Genomic DNA, 21,896 nt, shown 5'->3' on the forward strand with positions numbered 1-21,896 from the left:
AATGTAGATTTGAAATGTGTAATAACCTCACGTAGTGTCATTTGAAAAATATAACTTTATGCTGGGTTAGCAACACTGTTAATCTAGTTGTATTGCAGAGTATATCAAACAATATTCCCTGTCGATATTTGGATGGCATGAAATTTCAAAGGTGCGCATCTATTGGTTAAAAAGTTGCAAGGGCGTATCAATGTATATGGTTCACCCTGTATATAAAACCGTATACCGGTATATGCGTATAATGTATCTTGTTGACACGATTATCGCTCGCAATTTTGATCGTACCAAGATTATACATGCCATGTGCATTTGCTTGGTAGAAAATTTGGCTTCACTCGTTTGTCAGTTACATCCACCATTTTGATACCAAAAGGTGGCCGTTTAAAAATATAAAAGATCCGTAGCTTCCTTAACATTGATGCTAGAAGAAAACTTAAAAATATTTCTGAATCCTCGTAAGGATCTCTAGAACTTTCGGTTCAATCTACTTCTCCATACGAGGCCGTAAGCCGAGCAACGTGGGAGTCGGATATATATATATCCGCAACTTATCAAACCGTTCAGATAATCACTAGGCTATTCTGTAAACTTCTCCACTAGACACATTTTCACTCTTGAGGCTATGCACAGCCGTTTACATCATGCAACACCCTTTCGTTTATGACTGAATGTGGTACTTTCCGAAATGTTGACATTCTCGGCTATATATGTGCTTGCTTATAACTAAATATTTAATGTCGAAGCCCGAGTTAGATTCCAGTTATGCTTACACAACTTTCAGTATTAAATTAATGATAACATCCACTTCTATTGTACAGCCTGTTTCAAATAAAATATCCAATACTTACATATCACAAACGGTTGGAGATAAGAGGGACAGAAAGTGAGGTAGTGAGGTAGAAATACATGAGGAATGCATCCAATGAACCACTATGCTTATCCCATGGGACACCCTACCATGGCAACCAAATTTTTTTTCAAACTACGGTATGTAACATTTTATATGATCATTGCAAAACCTACGGACTATTGCAATAACTTTTACAGAAAATTTTTCGTGTAGGTCACCAGCTGCGGAATGGCTGCCACTGAAGTATTCTTGCACAGTCAAATAAAATTTACAGTTCAGTAGTGGTAAATACATTTCATAAACTGTACCCCACACGAAAAACTTTCCTACAAGAATGATTTTTTAATTATCTACTCAATGAGGTAAAATAAATAAATAAATAAATAAATAACGTATCTTGCTATGTAAAATCTTCGTGTAACCCCGGGTCTCCACGATAAGAGACTGTGGGAAAAGAAGAGTTCTCCATTCAATTTGATCTTTTGAGATTCTCATACCTCATTTCTGATTTCGTTCTTTCATCTCTGGCTTTTTCTGATTAATAAGCATTGAAAATTTTAATCGAAACACATATAAAAGATAAAGAAGACCATGGTATCCATTAATCACCAAGCCAGATGTACGCTAGAGCCCTTCATAGGCTTCATAGGCTGAAAACGCTCCATTTATTCTTAGTTACGAAAAGTCATAAAAGGGAATTAAGAGGTGTAGATGAGCCTTAACCCTTACCAGTTTCACAGTCCCAAAGACGTAATGTGTTGTCTGCTGCACCGGACATAAAACGAGTTGTGTCCCAGTTGACATCTACGCACCATGTTGCTCCTTGATGACCATCAAATGTTCCTAAACGTTCTCCATTTAGTGAATACCAAACATTCGGCATGTTGTCCTTTGACGCAGAAAATAGTAAGTCTCCTTCTCGATTGTATTTGATTTGCGTAATAGACCGCTCATGGCCGTGAAGCATCAAAGGTTTCTGAAAATAAAAAGCAACAGTTTTGTTATTTTTTTTTTTTCATTTTAAAAATGTATTTTTCGCTAATTCAACATTCTTCTATGCACATTAGCTACAACCAACACTCCTTTCAAAATAAACGCATCAGCTGCATACTACTGAGCTGTGGTCAGCGATGTTGGGTTACTTGGACGGACTGAAGTATCGAGGAAGAAAATTTCTACGAAGTCGCAGACGAGCGACACCCCATATCGTCTGCCTCATCCTTTGCAATGAAAAAAAAGAAAAAAAGAAGAAACACTTCTAATTCAAAAATCTTGTTCTATCTTTAAACTTGGGTACACTACTGCAATCTATTTTTATGTTTCACAAAAACTAAAAACTATGCCCTCTCAAGTGAAAAATTGTAATTCTTTCTGATGACACTACAGTATTTCATAATTTTAGAATAACCTTAACCTTAATGTCTTTTAGGCTAAAGGAGACAGATGAATAATACAAATTAATGTGTAGTGCTCTCCCACCGAACTAGCGGGGAAGGCAATTACTTCGATTTTAAGTCATTTGAGTACATGAAGAATCACGTAAACAAACTACAGCTGTCAAAGCTGTGAATCAGAACACACTAAAACAATAGGTAATGAAATACTAAACCAGCAGAAGCACAGAATATGTTTACTCTCCAGAAATACATTAATTTTCAAAACAGTTTAAACTAGAAAGAGAATAATAACCTAACCTGAAGTATATTTAGTCTTAAGTGTAAAATTAAAAGGGGGGATATTTCACAAATATTCCCTAGTAACCATTACCATAAAACATACAAACTTAGATTAATAAGGACTGAAATACAATTTTATCTGCTAAGAATATACACAACTGAAATATCATATATTAAGAGAAAACGGTCAATTCGACATTTTCCAAGTTTCTAATACTATGGAGAAGGAAATTCACATAGCACTTTATTCGTGAGTTTTTCATTCTTTGATAAACATATAATATACTAAGTAACGAACAAAAGACCATCTTTTTATAACATTAAATCGGTTAAATGCTAGAGTTACCACAATAGCAGTATCGAAGCCGGAATCTTACTTTAAATGTCGACAGTATTATAAAACTGCTTAATTAAGATCTAGATTCCTTGAGCAAAAATTCGCTCAGAACGTAATGTACTCTATAGTTCAGTAAAGATAGGGCTGAGAAAGGAACAAATTAGTAACAAGTTAAAAATTGACATGGAAGTAGGGGAATGTGTCAGAAATAACATACTAAACGTCCCCTAAAATCACACTGTAGCTTTTCCCGCAATTTTGAAAAATGGCCCCCATCTTTAGACGACGACAAGGAATTTATCGAAATCGTTACACTTTACATTTATTCCTCTAGTCACCGTTCTAATTATCACAAAGCCATGAATCACATATGGTTGGAAAGCTTGAAAGACAGACAATCTTAAACAAATAGCACATATGTCCGTTGTCCTAAATTTCTAGAAGAAGAGGAAGAAAAAAAACTTTTTTTTTATCAAAGAAAGGTATATTTTCAAAAATCATGGAAAGTTTGCAACACTGACACTTTTTGCACATTAACAAAACAACACCAACTGATGTCCTTGATATTTATCTTAAACATAGCCGACAATGACACAAATCGGTGCAATACAAGCTGAGAAAAAAAAATTATAATTAGTATTACTTCCTGACCTCTCTGTACAAAAGTGCATAAGGTGACATTTAATTTCACGGCTCTAGTCACCTTCCGTTATTACATAGGACCAAGAGTTATATATCATTGGAAATCTTAAGAAACGTAAATTCGAACGAGGTAACACTTATACTAATCAAGTCCAATGTGGTTAAAGAAGCGCAAAACCCAAAATTTCGGGACACAGCATGATTTTCATATAAAATGTTTAAAATTTCCAATAATGTCAATCCTAGTATGTTAACAAAACTCTACCACCGTTTTCACTGTCATAACTATTAATTTACTTTAAAAATGTCGTACATTTTCCCCAATAGAGTAAACTTTTATGACAGATACTAGTTTTACATCTCTTAAATATAGCACAAAAATTATTTATTGACAGTATTACATGTTTATATTAGACGTTAGTATGCACTTTAAAAACATTTTTGTAATTAGTCCATTCAGACTTATTTTATTAAAAAATCAATGTGATTATCATTGTTATCTCGTTCATCTCCCTGGTCTTCATCATTTGGTTGTGAATTCATACATCCAATTTCTCGAAACTTACATAAATTGGAGCACACAGTTCCCGCTTTTCAACAACCGCAAATACCATCACAGCCATTTTTACAGTTACAGGATATTAAATGCATGACATTTCACGGAGTGGGTTCTTTGGTCATTCTTTGCTGGTAAAAGAATACCTCCTAATGTTTTCCATCTATATTCAGTCACTCGCGTATCATTGAGCAACACCTTGGCTCAAAGAACATACACTGTCAAAGAATGAATGGAAGATACCATTTTAAACGTACTCCCATGCGCAAAAAATATTGCGCGTATACTGTAACTCACAATTTTTCGCAATTATTCCATTTTCCATATGTTTATTGGTAAAATTCAGTTATTAGTACGTGGAGATAATAGAAAGCAATCCATCTAAGGAGATATTTCCAAAAAATATAATAAAATAATAAAAATATAAGCAAAAAACAAAATTATGTTCGGTTTTGTGTATACTGGCAATAATGTTTTCGAGGGAATTTTTGGAGTAGCACAGCACGATTGCAGAGGGAATAACAAGATTAGTAGGAGAACAGCTGAATCAAGGAATTGGAAATTGGAGCAAAATATTGCATTTATTGGCTTAAATCTAGGTTGTAAATTGTCTGCCAAATATAAATTAGCTTCTGTAAGCAAGATGTTATACGGAAAATATAAACAAAAAGAAAAACTGTTGTCTTAAGTTTGGAAGTGACATGCTCTATAGCCATGAGCATTTATTTCTTAAGAAAAAGATAGGCAACAAAAGAAAATCTGCGTGGGCAAGTGGGTAGAGTGACGGACTAGTAATTCTTATACTGTTTTGACACCAGATCGAATCCCATCCGGTCCGGTTCATTTTTTTTTTCTTTACAAAACATTGTAGAAAGTATATAATTTTTATGTTAATAAGAAACGAAATAATATAATAATGAAATAACTTTTTGTTTTTCTGATGACGTATTTATTCAGAATTAGCTTACTATTTATTACTAATAGCGATTGTTTTTAGTTTATGGTATGGTATGCTTAACCGTTCCCTCTCTGTTTTTACACAGCTTCAACTCACTGCGAGTGTCTGTGAGTCAGGATAGGAAAAAACAAAACAAGAGCAACCTGCAGCTTTACACACAGCGTGAGGAACACAGTCACAGCGATAGCTCGTTGTCATGAAGAAAAAAACTGTTCTAGTGTTTCTGTGTGTGTGTTTCTTTTTAAAGTATTGACTCTCTCTCTCTCTCCTTTTGTTTCATATCCACAAGTGCAACAAATGCAAGTCTGTGTGAAAAAAAAAAATAAAGAGTGCTTTCTTTAAACAAAACTAAATTTTACAGCTCTCTTTGTGAGGAACGCGAATGCTTCCAAAAGATGCCATGAATATTAACTATAATCGTACCGAATTATACAGTAGCGTGAAAAACCGATAATAAAATGATGTAAAATGCGTAAGCTTTTTTTTTTTTTTTTTTTTTTTTTTTTTTTTAAGAGTAATTACACATTAAATATAACAAATTAAATTTTTGGGATTACAAATTATCACATTACGTGTCGGTGTAGGCCTATTCGTTTTCACATTCGAGCGACGAAAAAAGAATGTGTGGTGATAGTTATAAAAACCGAATACCAGATTTCAATAAATTCAAGTTACATGGCTCCTACATAGCGAAAAAAATGATTTTTCGATGTCTGTCCATCTATTTGTCTCTCGGTTCGTCACGCTTTTACACGCACTCAAATAGAGGCCATACTGTTCAACGTATCTGCACCGAATTCTAGACATAACGTTTTAGTAACATAATATCTTTCGAATTTTATGTCCTTCGACACCTAAAACCAAGGTTAATTTACTGAAGGATTAAAATTTAAAATAATTCAATTTTCTCAAATAAAAAAAAGCTGTGACTATTTTATTTACTTTTGATAAATATATATTTTATTAACAAATCTCCACCACATATGAATAATTTTTCTGAAAAAATATATATGGTGTAATTTACTGTATGGTATGCGTTCTTTTTGCACAATTTTCTCAACCACATTTCATAAATAAACGTATCATTAATTACCTAACAATATGTCAACTCGTTGGAAGGAGTAGCTTAATCTTAGGGTGAGCTTTCTCCCGATGGTTTTCCCATTAACGCCTCAGGCAATTTTGTTCATATTTCGTAAAGGAATATTTCATTAATAAACTAACATAGAGCATAAATAGTTTATTCCGATAACATACAGAAGAAGTGGTTTTCTCAAGGGTTGATTTTTTTTTGGACAATTGTCTCAGTTATTACTGAAATTTCTATTTTTACTGAAATTTGTTCTAATTTCAGTAAAAATATTTTCTGTAATAATCTTACAATATGGTATAACTCGCTTGTTCCGAAAAGAAAAATCCAAAAGAAATAGTTTACTTTGAAAGTGAAATTTTTCCCGACGATTTGCTTAAAAATTACTCGATATACTGTCAAAATTACAGATAGAAGAGTTTACCTTTGGGGGTAAGCTTTTGCCGATGACCTTCCTAAAAACAACTCAGGAGATGTTTGTTGTTCATATTTTATAAATACGTATTACATAAATAACCTAGCTATATGGTATAATTCCCTCATCCGGAAAATCTAGAAATGGTATATTACTTTTGACAGTAAGTTTTACCCTGCGATTTTCTCAAGAATGACTCAGGCGATTGTGTTCGTATTTCATAAATAAATGTTTTATGAAAACACTAACAATATAGCATAGCTCGTTTATACTGAAAAGATCCACAATCGATAATTTATTCTTGGGGGTGACTTTTTGCATAATTTTCTCAGAAATTACTCAGACGCTTTTGCTTATAGTTCACATACAATTATATCCTTTATAATTCTAATATATGGATCAAGTTATTTCTAACGGAAATATGACCAATGGGTACTTTACTTTTGGGCCTGAAATTTCTTCTAGCAAAGTTTTCCAAAACATTATTTTATTCGCAATTTCCCAAATAAATGTATCAATAACAGTTGCAGCCTAACATAAGTCAGTGTAAAATATTCGAGCGAGAAAGTACAGTGCGTTTACTCCGTACCCTTTCTTAAATATATTTTTAAATGTTACACCTAATCACAATTTTCCGAACAAAATCGAAACTTCTTTTTAAATGTGCCTTGTTGTGATCAAATGGTTCAAGTGCATTGGTTCTGGATTAGATTTCCAGTGAGAGCTAGTGTATCTTCATCCAAGAGATGTGACACGTCGGTGCAAAGAAGAAAGTGTTTAAATAAGCCTAACCAAGCTAATTAACAAAAGAAATAATACAATGTTACGAAATTATCGTAGAAACGTTGTTAATATTAGGTAGGTTCGACTGGAATGTCCAAACAATTGTCAATTCCAAAGGTCTTTGTTTTCGTCCGGCGGGAGCTCATGTGGTTCGCATTTCACGTTAATCAGTAGGTCCACGTCTCATATAGCCTCGCTGCTGAAAGGGACGATAAACTCAAAATCACATCACACATCTTTGTTTTCGCCTTTGTTTTAGCTCATAAATGTCTCTGTTCATAAGCTCCTTAGTGGTTAGCGTACGCGCCTTTGGCGTGGAAGACCCGGCTTCGATTCCCGGCGAGAGCTCACGTGGTTCGGAGTCCACGTTAATCAGTAGGCCGACGTATCATGTAGCTTCGTTGCTGAACGAGACGTTAAACTCAAACTCAATGTCTTTATTCGTAAATGTCTTTGTGTATGGTTTTTCATATACGTGGCATGGACATTAAATTTTGATTTCTACGCCATATGTATCTAATTATTATACATACACACCTATAGAACGAACACAACAAACTTGGAATATCTACATTGTTTGCGTATGGAAAATAATCACGCTCTACTGTACAGGACAGCCGTGTGTATGGAATTCCATACACATGGCAATCAACGTATTAAGAAATGTATAATAATAAGAATTATTATTATTATTATTATTATTATTAATAATAATAATAATAATAATAAACAGAAAACGATACGATCACTTACATAATTTATAAATATAAGTTAACATTTAATAAGCATATAACTGCAATGGAATTAAGTTGTTTCTCTCTCTCCCTGAACGCTACAGCCCTTATTGTTCTAAGGCGTAGAAGAGAACTTGTGGCACCCACGATTTGGGGCGGTGTGTGGTCACAACTTGGTATCCCTTTGTTGTTAGTCCTAGCTTTCTAGACGGATGCAGTTATTACCGGTAGAATATACAAGCAAATTGACTTTTGTATTACTATTAAAGTAAATAATTACACTCATTCCTTCAATGTGATACTTGTGGTTGCTTAACCGTATACAGACAGCTGATCCATGGAAAAATCGTTAATAATAATAATAATAATAATAATAATAATAATAATAATAATAATAATAATAATAATAATAATAAATAACAGGAACTCGACAAATATTCTTGCAAATAATAGGAAAAAGTTTGCGTCACACTGTTCACTTTGCTGGACACACCAGTGTGGCGCGTTATACCGATTGTGGCACACTGGAATATAGGGTATGTTTTTTTTTTTATTTTTTTCCAACTATTCCAACTGCTTCAATTGAAATGGATCTATAATAATAAGAGAAAGAATTTAGTCTTCTTACCCTTCAATTTAGAAATAAGGTTCGCGAGAATTTCATAAAAGAATAATATACTCAGAATTGTATATAGTAGTTTGTTTTATTCGAAATTACATACTTCCTGCAACTGTTTTTTGATTGAAATGATTTGAAATGAAATTTTTAAGTTTTACGTCCCGCGATTATGCCGGATAGGCTAAAGGAGACAGTGATGATAAGAAATGAATGAAATGGTGGAATGAAAAAAGTGGGATAAAACGGGAGAACCTCGAGAAAACCCACACACACAGTGTTTGTCCAGCACAAGGTTCACTTGGCGCGAGCATAGATCGAACCAAGGACTCCATGCACCAAAGGTGAACGCTCTACTACTGAAACACCGTGGTCTCTGAAATTACTTATGGAACTACCGAGAACTATGCTGTAATATTTGAATGTGCTTCAAGTTTACAATAATTAGTTTAGTTAAATTCATTATTAACAATTAAATAATTGCATTCATTATTAACAGGTAAATGCTGCTGATGCAAAGAGTTAAATCTAGCGATACCGCGAGCGTAAGTATTAAACAGAGGGATTTTAAAGGGCCCCCTGAGCTGGGGGCCCTGGGCTCCATTGGCTCCGCCCTTAATCCGCTAATGCCTATAGATTATAAATTAAAGGGGACGGGCCGGGTCCGTTCTAAAAATTCCGGCCCGTGCAGACCTCTAGCTCCTGTGTATATGTTATCTGAAAATACAGTAGAGTTTCGCTTATCCGACATAAAACAGGCAGGCAGAACGCCGGATAATATGGATGTGTTAAGGAAAGACCTATAAAATGTCAAACTATGATATAATTTTACACATTACGCATCTAATTATCATCTTTGCAAGAAACAAATATAATGCATTGACTCAGTGACGTATCCAGCGTGAGGTCCTGGAAGCTGTCCCTTACCAAACCTCAAGCACTTTTTAATAAACCTACTTTTTCCCTTTTGAGTTTTTTTTTTTTTTTTTTTTTTTTATTTATGTCAGATTACTTTGAGTCAGTGTCCAAACTGTGGACAATGCGTTGTTGTTATAATTCTAACAAGTAACACTTCCCAAGTGTAACACTCCGATTTTGATAAAATTTGGCAGTTAGATACTATACATAAAATAAACAAATAAGTGCTTTTTTATTTTTTTTTGCTGAAAAACGGTTTTAGGGGCCAAAAGCCCTCACCCAAAATTTGAAAGTTGACGCTCGAAAGGCAAAAACAAGTGGACCAAAGTGAACGAAATTGTGAACAGATATTGCGGACATAAAATTAGAGAATACGTGTTTTGTATTTTCCTGGAAAAAACGGTTAGGTGGGGCACAGATCCCTCCAAACCTTTGATCATGAAATATCAAAAGTGCTAATAACAGTATGTCAGAAGTGCCTAAATTTACATGAAGAATTGGAACAAAACTTTCTGTTAGGACAATAAGCAAAAAATAAACAAATTCGGCTTTTTTATTTCCTGCGAAAAAACGGTTTTAGAGGACAAAAGGTCCCCCGCATGAATTTTGAATTTTGACGCAAGAAAGGCAAGAAAAAATGTACCGAACTGAATGAAATTGTTCACAAATGTTGTAGAGGTAAGATGAGGAAATACGTGCTTCGTATTTTCCTGAAAAGATAAAAAAAGCTTTTGAGTGGACCGAGGCGTTGAGTGTCGGAAGGATTGGACCGAAGCGAATGAAATTGTCTGTAGATATTGGATATGAAAAATAAAGCCTCTCGTGTTTCACAAGTGTCTCCATCAGATTTCTTCAAATTTGGCAGATCAACATCAAGCACAAACAGTATAGCGTATTTTGTAGTATTTCACGAGGCAACTTTAACCCTTACAATGTTTTTCCGCATAAACAAAAACACGTGCCGATTAATTTCCTGTTTGCTTTTGATGTGCCAAAATTGATAGGGACATCTTTAAAATACGAAAGTCCTTATTTTACATACAGTCTATACAATATCTACACACAATTTCATTTGCTTCGGTCCACTCCTTCCTGCACTTTTACGGTAATATTAACTTTTTTTTGGAGGGGCTCTAGGCCCCAACACTGTTTTTTCATACAAATTAAAATGCATTTCATTTATTGTTTTGCAAATTGTCCCTATACGAAGTTTCGTTGCAATTCTCCATATTCTTTAGGAACTTCTGACGTATACATACTTATTTGCACTTTTGATATTTCCTAATCAACAGCTTAGAAGGTCCGTGCCCCACTCAATCGCTTTTTTTTTTTTTTTTTTTTTCAGGAAAATACGAAACACAATTACCTCAATTTACGTCTAGAATATCTGTGCACGATTTCAAAATTTTGGGTGGGGAATTCTGCCCCCTAAAACAAATTTTTCGCAGAAAATAAACCTTTTTTTTTTTTTTTTTTTGGCGTATTGTCCCTACACAATGTGTCGTTCCAATTCTTCATGTCCTTTAAGCACTTCTGACATACTGTTATTAGCACTTTTGATATTTCACGATCAAAGTTTTGGAGGGGTCTGTGTCCCACCGAAACGTGTTTTTTTTTTTAAGGAAAATACGGAACCCATATTCCCTCATTTTTCCTCTACAATATCTGTGTACAATTTCATTCATTTCGGTTCACTTCTTCTTGCCTTTCGGGCGTCAACTTTCATCATTTTGGATGGGGGATTTTGTCCCCTAAAACAGGCATTCGTTTAGTTTTTGCGTATTGTCCATACACAAAGTGTCATCGGAATTCTTCGTCCTTTACACACATCAGACATATTGTTACTAGCACTTTTGATATTTCATGATCAAAGGTTTGGAGGGGTCTGCGTCCCACCTAACCTTTTTTTCCAGGAAAATACAAAACACGTATTCCTTCATTTTACGTCTGCCATATCTGTGCACAATTTCGTACACTTTGGTCCACTTGTTTTTGTCTTTCGGGCGTCAACTTTCAAAATTTTGGGTGAGTGCTTTTGCCCCCGTAAAACAGTTTTTCCGCAGAAAATAAAAAACATGTATTCGTTTATTTTATGTGTAGTATCTGCCTGTCAAATTTTATCAAAATCGGAGTGTTACACTTGGGAAGTGTTAGTTGTAAGAATATACCGTAATGCCATTGATACCAGGTGGAATTAAAGAACACTTTTAAATGGGATTACAATTTCGTTTCCGGTCTGTTTATAACATTACTGTATTAGAACGATACACTCATTGCCATTTGCTATTTTTGTTATGTGATATACGTAGCAGACAGTTTTCCTTACATGTCTCTAGAAAATATTTTTTGATTTCGTGTGAGTTAGAATTAAGTTTGACCGGTTCATAAATGACAAGTAAGAAACGTTTAAGAGAAATACAGAACTATTGCATTATTATTATTATTATTATTATTATTATTATTATTATTATTGATATTTTTGAAACATTAGAATTACGTGCTTACGAGGATTCGTGTCGGGTCCCTTCCGAAAAGAAAAGCTGGATATGTGCCTGCACTGAATGATAGACGTATGAGTCAAGGTATAGACGAGCGTGCTAGGCGATCGAGTCCGGAGCATCGGGAACAGACTAAGACTACAACTTGCAGTTCTTCTTGCCGATTGATGCTGCTTTTTACCTGCTATGATATGTCGGATAATAATGTGAAATAAACGAAGGTCAAGACCATAGCGTATTGGTGTTTCATGCACCTAAACCTGTAAAATATTTGTGCCGAAAACATCTTTCACTCACTAGCTAAATTTGAGGGTATGATCGCTCATCTTGCCTTATAAAGTATAGTCTTATAAAGAATATATATAGCATAATAAAAACCTTAAGACCAAATTCAATGATTTTCTATAGTTTTATTTTTTAATAACGGGAAACTTGTTTATTTCATCACGATAAATCATGTTTGATACTAAGATGTCTGTTTCTGACTATATATATTTTTCATACTTTATTGGAGACATTTTTTTTCAAGAAAAGAGGATGATAAAGGAAGCTATACAACACCATAAACTGAAAGCAATCGGTATTACTAATAGTACACTAATTCTAAATAAATACGTCATCAGAGGAAACAAAAAGTTATTTTCTAATTGTATTGTTTCAGTTTTATTAACATAAAAATTATACACTTTCTACAATGTTTTGTAAAGAAAAAAAATTGAACAGGACCGGATGGGATTCGATCTGGTGTCAAAACAGTATAAGAATTACTAGTCCGTCACTCTACCCACTTGCCCACACAGATTTTCTTTTGTTGTCTATCTTTTTCTTAAGAAATAAATGCTCATGGCTATAGAGCATGTCACTTCCAAACTTAAGACAACAGTTTTTCTCCTTGTTTATATTTTCCGTATAACATCTTGCTTACAGAAGCTAATTTATATTTGGCAGACAATTTAGACCCTAGATTTAAGCCAATAAATGCAATATTTTGCTCCAATTTCCAATTCCTTGATTCAGCTGTTCTCCTACTAATCTTGTTATTCCCTCTGCAATCGTGCTGTGCTACTCCAAAAATTCCCTCGAAAACATTATTGCCAGTATACACAAAACCGAACATAATTTTGTTTTTTGCTTATATTTTTATTATTTTATTATATTTTTTGGAAATATCTCCTTAGATGGATTGCTTTCTATTATCTCCACGTACTAATAACTGAATTTTACCAATAAACATATGGAAAATGGAATAATTGCGAAAAATTGTGAGTTACAGTATACGCGCAATATTTTTTGCGCATGGGAGTACATACTTAAAGGTAATAGACTCTTGGATTTAATCACTGAAGATATAAGACACCTTCGTGTTCTGAATATTCAAACTCAAACCCATCTTCTGTACGATGTAACACTCAAATATAATCAAGATTGCAAATAACCTGAAGTTATTCACGGACGGTGCTGCAGAATAAAACACCATACTTTTAGGCAGCTGGATATTTTTTGCATGCCAAATACGCACATCCGTATTTATAAGAAATGTTGCGGTTGGAGGATGAAATGGATCCTCTGAGTTCCAACTATTTACACGAGACGGTTACTTCACTATTCGCAGGAAAAATATATTTTGGAGTCGTAGACTATATAGTCTGATATGATGATTAAGCAGGTTTTAATGAGAGCAATGAAGGGCAGTGGTGGACTAATCCATGGAAGAGGCATGACTGAAAAGGTAATATCTAGGTTGGTGTCAAGTATGCCAGCAGCGTACCACTTACGAGAATGTATTGAAAAATTATTAAGCAAAAATTATTAGACATGAAATTCACACTGTTCGGCATGTGGAACTGTACCAAAGCAATCAATCGCGTGATATATTACATGTAGAGAAATTCTTGGATTGGTTTTGCCAACATTCTCCATTCCCTTTATATCCGGAGCTCGCCTCCCTAATCACTGGCATGGTAGGTAATGAAATGGTCAACTGTGCTAAAGCTAAGGAAATCGGAAGAAATGTTTGATGCTATGGAAGAAATGTTTGGACAGACTTTTTGAAACGTTAAACTCAAACAAAAAGACAAAGTTATCCCACTATCCGCAATGCAGAATGCAGTGCGCATCTGTGATAAGATATTAGCTGTAAAGACCACGTTAATCTTCAACCAAATCATATGCGTAGTGAAGTCCGAAGAACTCCGATAATGTTTTGCCTACGAGCTAGCACCCTATCCATTTTCTCTCTTCACAGAAACTTGAATGAAGAAAACGGAAAAGTATACTTTGTATGACATGTTTGAATATCAGACAGATTCTAAAACTCAAACTGAGAACACTATGTACGTTATAGATGGAGGCTGGCTTCTACATCATGTTGTTTAGACACAACATGGAACATATCTTAACGTGCACAATTCGTATGAGTCCTATGTATTCACAAACTTTGGAACGAAAGCAACAGTTATTTTGATGAGTGTTGTACTGAAAACTGTACAAAAGCTGCTGAGCGGGAACAACGCAAGTCAATGGTTCACTCAACTTTGATGTTATTCCCAAATGAAATCGTATTATCAACTAAAAAAGACAAATTCTTAGGTGATTTCAAAAATAAGGATTGTTTCACCCGTAAGTTGATGGTTCATTTGACACAAGCTGGAATTTAAACCCAGCAAGCAAGAAGTGATGCCGACGCACTTATAGCTAAACCTACTGTAACCAAGTCTTCAAATCCTTGTACGCATGTTGTAGTAATTGGCGATGATGTTGACATTCTAATCCTTTTGCTTCCACTAGGTAATAATCAGTACAACACGCATTGTGATTATTTCAAAAACGGGAAGATTTATGCCGATCACTTGAAGTTTTCAACCATAATAATGCAAGTGTACAATCTCTGACTGAAGCCTTCACTTCATTTCCATTAACACTCTACGATTGTTCAGCAATAGTAACCTAATTGGATGAATTTCAGTATGATTCATACATCCGTGCAGCAAGTCGATGAACCATTCACAACGAAATACAATTAGCAACATTGCCACCCACCAATGATGCTGCGAAACATCATATCTTGAGAGCGTATCATTAGGTTCAACTGTGGCGAGGAAATGATATTCGAGCTACTGAATATGGATGGAAAACATTACGAGGCATTCTTGTACTAGCATGAATGACCAAGGAACCCGCTCCGTGTAATGTCATGCATTTAATATCCTGTAACTATAAAAATGGCTGTGACCGTAGGTTCGGTTGTCGCAAAGCAGGAATTGTGTGTTCTAATTTATGTCAGTTTCGAGAAATTGGATGTATGAATTCACAACCAAATGATGAAGACCATGGAGAGGAAGCAGATAACAATGATAATCACATTGATTTCTAATAAAATAAGTCTGAATGGACTAGTTACAAAAATGTTCTTAAAGTGCATACTAACGTCTAATGTAAACATTGTTTGATTTGAAGAATACTAATGGGAAAATTGCATTCTAGTTATAAACAAGACATTCAAAACCAAAATTACATTCAAATGACCATTGTAATTGAGAGTGATTTTAAGTGTGTGAATTACGGTTTTCTCATGCAAAGAAGACTACCAATTTCTGCAACTTTCTAATACTGTCAAAAAGTAACTTTTGTGCTTTATTTCGTGGTATAAAACTACGTGTCATAAAAGTTTATTCTATTGGGGAAAATGTACGCCATTATTAAAGTAAATTGATAGTTATGACAGTGAAAACGATGGTAGAGTTATGTTAAAATACGAGAATTGACATTATTGCAAAATTTGCAATAATGTCAAATTTTAAACAATTTATATGAAAACCTTGTTCTGTCCCGAAATTTTTGGGTTTTGCGCTTCTTTAACACATTGGACTTGATTAGTGTAAGTGTTACCTCGTTCGAATTTACGTTTCTTAAGATTTCCAATGATATATAACTCTTGGTCCTATGTAATAACGGAAGATGACTAGAGCCGTGAAATTGAATGTCACCTTATAGGGCCCACACACGGTCCACAGTTTGCGCAAACATCAGGTTTGTGCAAACATCATGTTTGCGCAAACACTCGGCCACACACGATACAACTGTTTGCACAAACTTCAGTTCAATTTTGAGTTTAATCGCGAAAGCATGTCCACTGAAGCAGCTTGTTTAGCGATAGTAATTGCTTGTGCTTTGGAAGCGGAAATACCCGCGAAACCAAAAAGAAAGAAGAGGGTGTGGATGAAAGAGTGGTTGATTATGACACATACATTGGCAACATTATTCGCAATGTAAATGTACTATTCCAGCAAACTCAAGAATTTTGACTGTGGATCCTAGAAGTATATGTAGCAACTAAATTACTTACATGTTAACTTTTCCAGTGAAAATGCTAAACACTTGTCTTCAACACTACTTTCACTATCATCTATGTCAGTTAATATTTCGTCTTTGTCTGAATTTGACTCTTGTAAATTTATTTTTATGGGTTCCAAAAACTGTAAGCACAAAAAATAATTTTTCGAGCTTGACTTCTTAGCACTTGAAAGAAAAAGAAAAAAAGGAAGACAGAAAATAAAACTTCTGCTGTACTCGGTATGCTTAAAGACATTGTCAACTATAATTTTGGAGAATAAACGAACTACCACGAAAGAAAGCAACGAGACACTGATGAATTCTACACAACTAGCCCCTTTCTTTCCTTCTCCGTTTTCATAACAAGTAGCACGCTTGTTCTTCGTGTAGGTGCCACGAAAGTAATCCATCTGATTCCTAAGCAACTCGATATGCTCGAGTTTGTTTTGGGTTACGATAATTTATGACACCATGCAGACGCCTGATGCTTTTGATTCCCTTATAGAGGGTGTTAAAAGTCGCACATAAGGCAGTGGAACGTGAAAGAAAAAAAGAAACAGAAAACATACTGCGTTCCTTCTGTCGAATAAGAAAGGGTCTATCTTGAAGTAAATTTCAAAACAAATTACAAACTTCCCATGCTTTATTCTTACGATGATGGCAAAGATTGCAAAGGTATGTAGCCACGGGGGAAAAGGGGGCTTTGTCTTTCCGAACTATTTCCAGCTCCAAAATTAGGTTCGTCTGGTATATGTTTAATAAACTTATTTAACAGTTAATGCAAATGAAGGACTTTATAATAAAATATGATTAAAAAAAAAAAAAAATCAATCATCATCAATACGGTTTCTATACCTAATTGAAACAACTAAAATTAATCATATGCTTTATATTCTCATTTCCCTAACTGGGTGCACTGTGAACTCACTACTATATTATTGCATAATAATATCGGAGTTAATATTTTTTCGTTTTTTTTTTTCCTCTTTAGTATTTTAACCTACATAAACACAAAGTCAGATAAATAGACTGCTATAAACAACATTTATTTTCTTATGAATAGCTTATTGATTCATCTTTTACACACCGGTTTTTAACTTCAGTACTGTCACGATCCGTCTTTTGATAAGGAAGCATTGTGAAAATCTAATATGCGCATAGTATGTATGTATGTATGGTAAGTTAAAATGCTTTCATGTTGTGAAAGAGGTAATTTGGTCTGCTTTTAATATGTGAAAAGCTTGCCTCCCCCTGAAAGTAATGTTCTCCTAGAACAACTTGCTGGCTACACCCCTGATTATCCTGTAATAAAAGTTGTGAGTTCTATTTGCAAATCGAAACAAAATCCACTGGAAATTAGACGCGAGATTCAACGCTCGCTTTACTAATTGTTTTATATGGAAACCTTTCAAAGCGTCTATCATGACAACCAGTTGACATAGAAAGATGTAGTTTTCACGTATTTGTTCGTAATTCTTTTCTCTACTTGGTAAAGTGAGCAGTTAATGTGCTAGTACAATATTTCTAAGTAGCGCCTGTGATATTGTCAAGATTCGCAGTAGCGCGAGAAGACAGCGTGCAGAACTGCTTGTCGCGAACTGTCAACACCGCTCAATGCCAATTGGACGCCGTGTGAAGCCAACACAAGGCCATGTCGTTTCTCATCTGAAATCTGCAATAACTTTTCATATGCCGCATTTTTCAAATTCCTGTTTTTATAATCTTCACTCTTTACCTTCCACAGTTCAGGTAAATTTCGATAAAGGTCAATAAATTCTCGCCAGAACTTGATTCCTATTCATTGACGCCATAGCGCAAGAAATAAGCGTCTGTACACTAGGCTTCCTACTCGGAAATAAAGCTCGTGTTTGCACAAACATGCCCATACACGGTCCACGTGTTTGCGCAAACATCATGTTCGTGTAAACAATTTTCGAACGAGTTCGATGTGGAAAATGTTTGCACAAACATTTGCGCAAACAGTTCATACATTGCCACACACAGTCAAACTGTTTGCACAAACAGCATTGTTTGCGCAAACCATGGACCGTGTGTGGGCCTCTTTATGCACTTTTGTCCAGAGAGGTCAGGAAGTAATACTAATTATTATTTTTTTTTTCTCAGCTTGTATTGCACCGATTTGTGTTATTGTTGGCTATGTTTAAGATAAATGTCAACGACATCAGTTGGTGTTGTTTTGTTCATGTTCAAAACTGTCAGTGTTGCAAACTTCCCATGATTTTTGAAAATATACCTTTTTTTAATAAAAAAAAGCTTTTCTCTTCTTCTTCTTCTTTTTCTAGAAATTTAGGACAACGGACTTATGTGCTATTTGTTTTAGATTGTCTGTCTTTCAAACTTTACAACCATATGTGATTCATGGCTCTGTGATAATTAGAACGGTGACTAGAGGAATAAATGTAAAGCGTAACGATTTCGATCAATTCCTTGTCGTCGTCTAAAGATGGCGGCCATTTTTCAAAATTGCGGGAAAAGCTACAGTGGGATTTTAGGGCTTTTAGTATGTTATTCCTGACACATTTTCCTACTTCCATACCAATGTTCAGCTTGTTACTAATTTGGTATTATAAGGAGAAATACGACTTTAAACCTATGTACAAGGTGTGAAGAAACGAACAACTCAAAACGTTGCTTAGCATACATGAAGTTCGAGGGCGACATCACAAACAAATTTAAATATTACAATTCTTTCACGATTTGCTTATAAATATAGCGTCCGGACATTATGTCATAAAAACTACAATGCAGAAAAACACAAGATAATTTGTGCTAGTTGGCCATTAAAAAGCACGAAAGCTATCTAATCGAATCAGACTGCACGAAGGTGGTGGGACAATCGGGAAACAGACAGCAGGGTTACCGACGGTGAGAATTCGAGTGTGTGTTCATGTGTCGAACACCTCTATGGTTGTGGACTGTAAAGTAGATTAATTTAGTGAATCAATGTTGCATTTCAAGTACTCTATTGTGGGGTTTTTAAACGACTCAAGTTTCTATAACTCTTGTAATAACGGTACAGTAAATATGTTTAATAAAATACGGTGTTCGTACTCTCTGCAGAAATATAACGCCGGCTGGAAATATGTAAACCAGTCCTTTTTTTATCCTTAGCAATACCGGTATATGTAGTGTGTTCAATTTTACCTGCAAGTTTTACAAAATAATTTTGGGGTTAACTTTACAATGTCCGCTCCCGCTGGTATACTCACTCAAAAACAAGAAATTACTCAATTTTATGAAAACTTACCTAACCTGAAGTTAACCCGTTCCTAACGCTACCCTACTTACCCATATCTCTACTCTACCCTACCCTACTCTACTATACCCTTTTAAAGCGGTCCTGCTTATCCATGCAGTGAAGCGTGTATTGTAAAGTTTGTCCATGCCTTTTTTTTTTTTGCCTATGTTTAGCACAAAGAGCCAGCTCTTTTTTTTCTAAAAAAAATTTAAAATTTTGGTAATTTCTGTTCACGTTAGTTTAGTTTAGGTTGGGTTAGATTAGTTTATATTATATTAGTGTAGGGGTCATGCAAAATTTTCGAAAATATGATAGAATTTCACTTATTTCTACTAATGTTAGGTTAGTTTATGTTAGTTCAGGTTATCTTAGGTTAGTTTAGATTTAGTTACGTTATGTTACGTCTAAGTACTTGTCTCATTCATTTCTCCTGTAAATTATGTTTTTCACGTTGTTTTTCGTTTTTTTTTTTTTTTTTTTTTTTTTTTTTTTTTTTTTATTTTATTTATTAAGGGATATAGTATACATGAAGCTGCATCAGTTTCCGAAGAAGCAGGACGCTTATACTTTTAGGGATTATTAATTGAGTATGTACGAATTTACAAATGGTGTAACAGAGCGACTTTTAATTACTTATCGACTGATACGAAAATAAAAAGGAACGTACCTGAACTTTACGCAGATCAGGGCGTTCTCATGTATACTATTACCTTTTTTCTGTACTTCAGAAATCAAGTACAAGGGTATATAAATATCAGGTAACTCAATTCGAAATACAGAGTATATGTACCGGTATCAATAATGTTAATAATTGTTGTATCACCATAACAGACAGTAATGCCGAAGCACGTGAAGTTTTTACGTACATAAAACATGTACGAAAATTAACTACTTGTCATTCCCTGTAACTAACAGCTCTCACACACCACGCTGATTAACAATATGTGTCACTCAATCTCAGTACTAAAACTTAAAAACATCTGTTACATTACACGAACATATTAAAATACCAATACTTACCATTTTTTATAAAACGTACTACAGCAGAACAGCAATATAAGGAGTAATTAAAGTAAAAGTTTACAACAAACTTTCCAACCCGCCTATAAGCACAAAATCTGTTCGATAGCTACAAAAACGAAACTACCTAGATAGTGGACACTTTTTGGACATTTATCCTAGTAATCACTGTTGTCAATAACGAGTGACAAAAATCACTAAGGTTCAATTCAGTTGTTGACTAATGATAATAATAATCCCTCTTTTTTAATTTCTATATACAAAAAAATTATCATTTCTGTGTTTACTATTCTGCTATTAGTAAAATGATAATTAGGATACTAGGGACATGCAAATTAATTAGTTAAATATACAATTAACATTTAAGCTTGTGACAGTTCTGTTAGCTTACAGTGAAATTTCGTACTGTGTTATAGACTTACTTTTAACATATATTCAGGAATTATCTATATTAGTTCCATATATCTGTAGTTTTATCAATTTTTGGAGCTTATGATTGTTTAAGGAATGAGTCAAAATTTAGACCGGCAAGAGGGAACTTCTATTTGATTTGGTTGGCATCACTGGAAGTGTTGAATGCAGTGTTGCCAGATCTACTGATTTTGCAGGAGATCTCCTGCTTTTTCTGCGTTCTACTGATCTACTGCGAAAGAAAATGAAAAGTTAACAATCTCCTGCTTTTTCCTTACTTCGAGAAGTTCAAAAAATATATTATTAATAATATTGAATTTTAAATGTTTCCTCACATAAAAAGACGAAATTTCTGTGTTATAATACACAAAGCTCTATAGAGCATATAGTTATAGAGCTTTACTGTATATATGAATCCAAAGAATAAACTGTACGTCATCTTCTATCAGGGGCGTCATTTAGGGGTCAGGGAGGGGCATTTGCCCCCCTGAGTTTAAGATGTATATAGATTTTATCAATAGAATAGTAGTATATCAGTGAAAAACGCGAAATTTTACTTATATCAAGGGGTCTTGCCCCCCAAGCAAAATCTGAAATGACGCTCCTGTCTTCTATATGCATTATGGCTAGCGTTTTTATGACTTTCCGTAAGATTTACAAATAAGTGTTGTTTAGATTGGGACTTGGGTTGGAAAAGAGACTTAGATCGTTTCTCCACGATTGTCAGCAAGAAATCGTCTTACTCCACGGTTACGAAAAGACATTTTCCCACTCCACCCCACTTCACTACATTTCACTTCA

The 21,896-nt window shown here is 34.5% G+C and overlaps 1 protein-coding gene across 1 annotated transcript in view; it reads right to left on the minus strand.

The window, feature by feature from the left end:
* eIF3i (eukaryotic translation initiation factor 3 subunit i) overlaps window positions 1-20,843 on the minus strand; it is a 40,788-nt gene extending 19,945 nt beyond the window's left edge. Inside the window, exons 1-2 of the mRNA XM_081733622.1 lie at window positions 20,685-20,843; window positions 1,580-1,826 (exon numbers count right to left, since the gene is read on the minus strand). Of these exons, the coding sequence (XP_081589748.1) occupies window positions 1,580-1,826; window positions 20,685-20,687 (250 nt within the window). The 5' untranslated portion in view covers window positions 20,688-20,843. The remainder of the gene's footprint in view (window positions 1-1,579; window positions 1,827-20,684) is intronic.
* Window positions 20,844-21,896: the final 1,053 nt, after the last annotated feature.

The sequence above is a fragment of the Thermobia domestica genome, chromosome 12 (assembly GCF_964235325.1).
Source record: "Thermobia domestica chromosome 12, izTheDome1.hap1.1, whole genome shotgun sequence".
NCBI lineage: Eukaryota > Metazoa > Arthropoda > Insecta > Zygentoma > Lepismatidae > Thermobia > Thermobia domestica.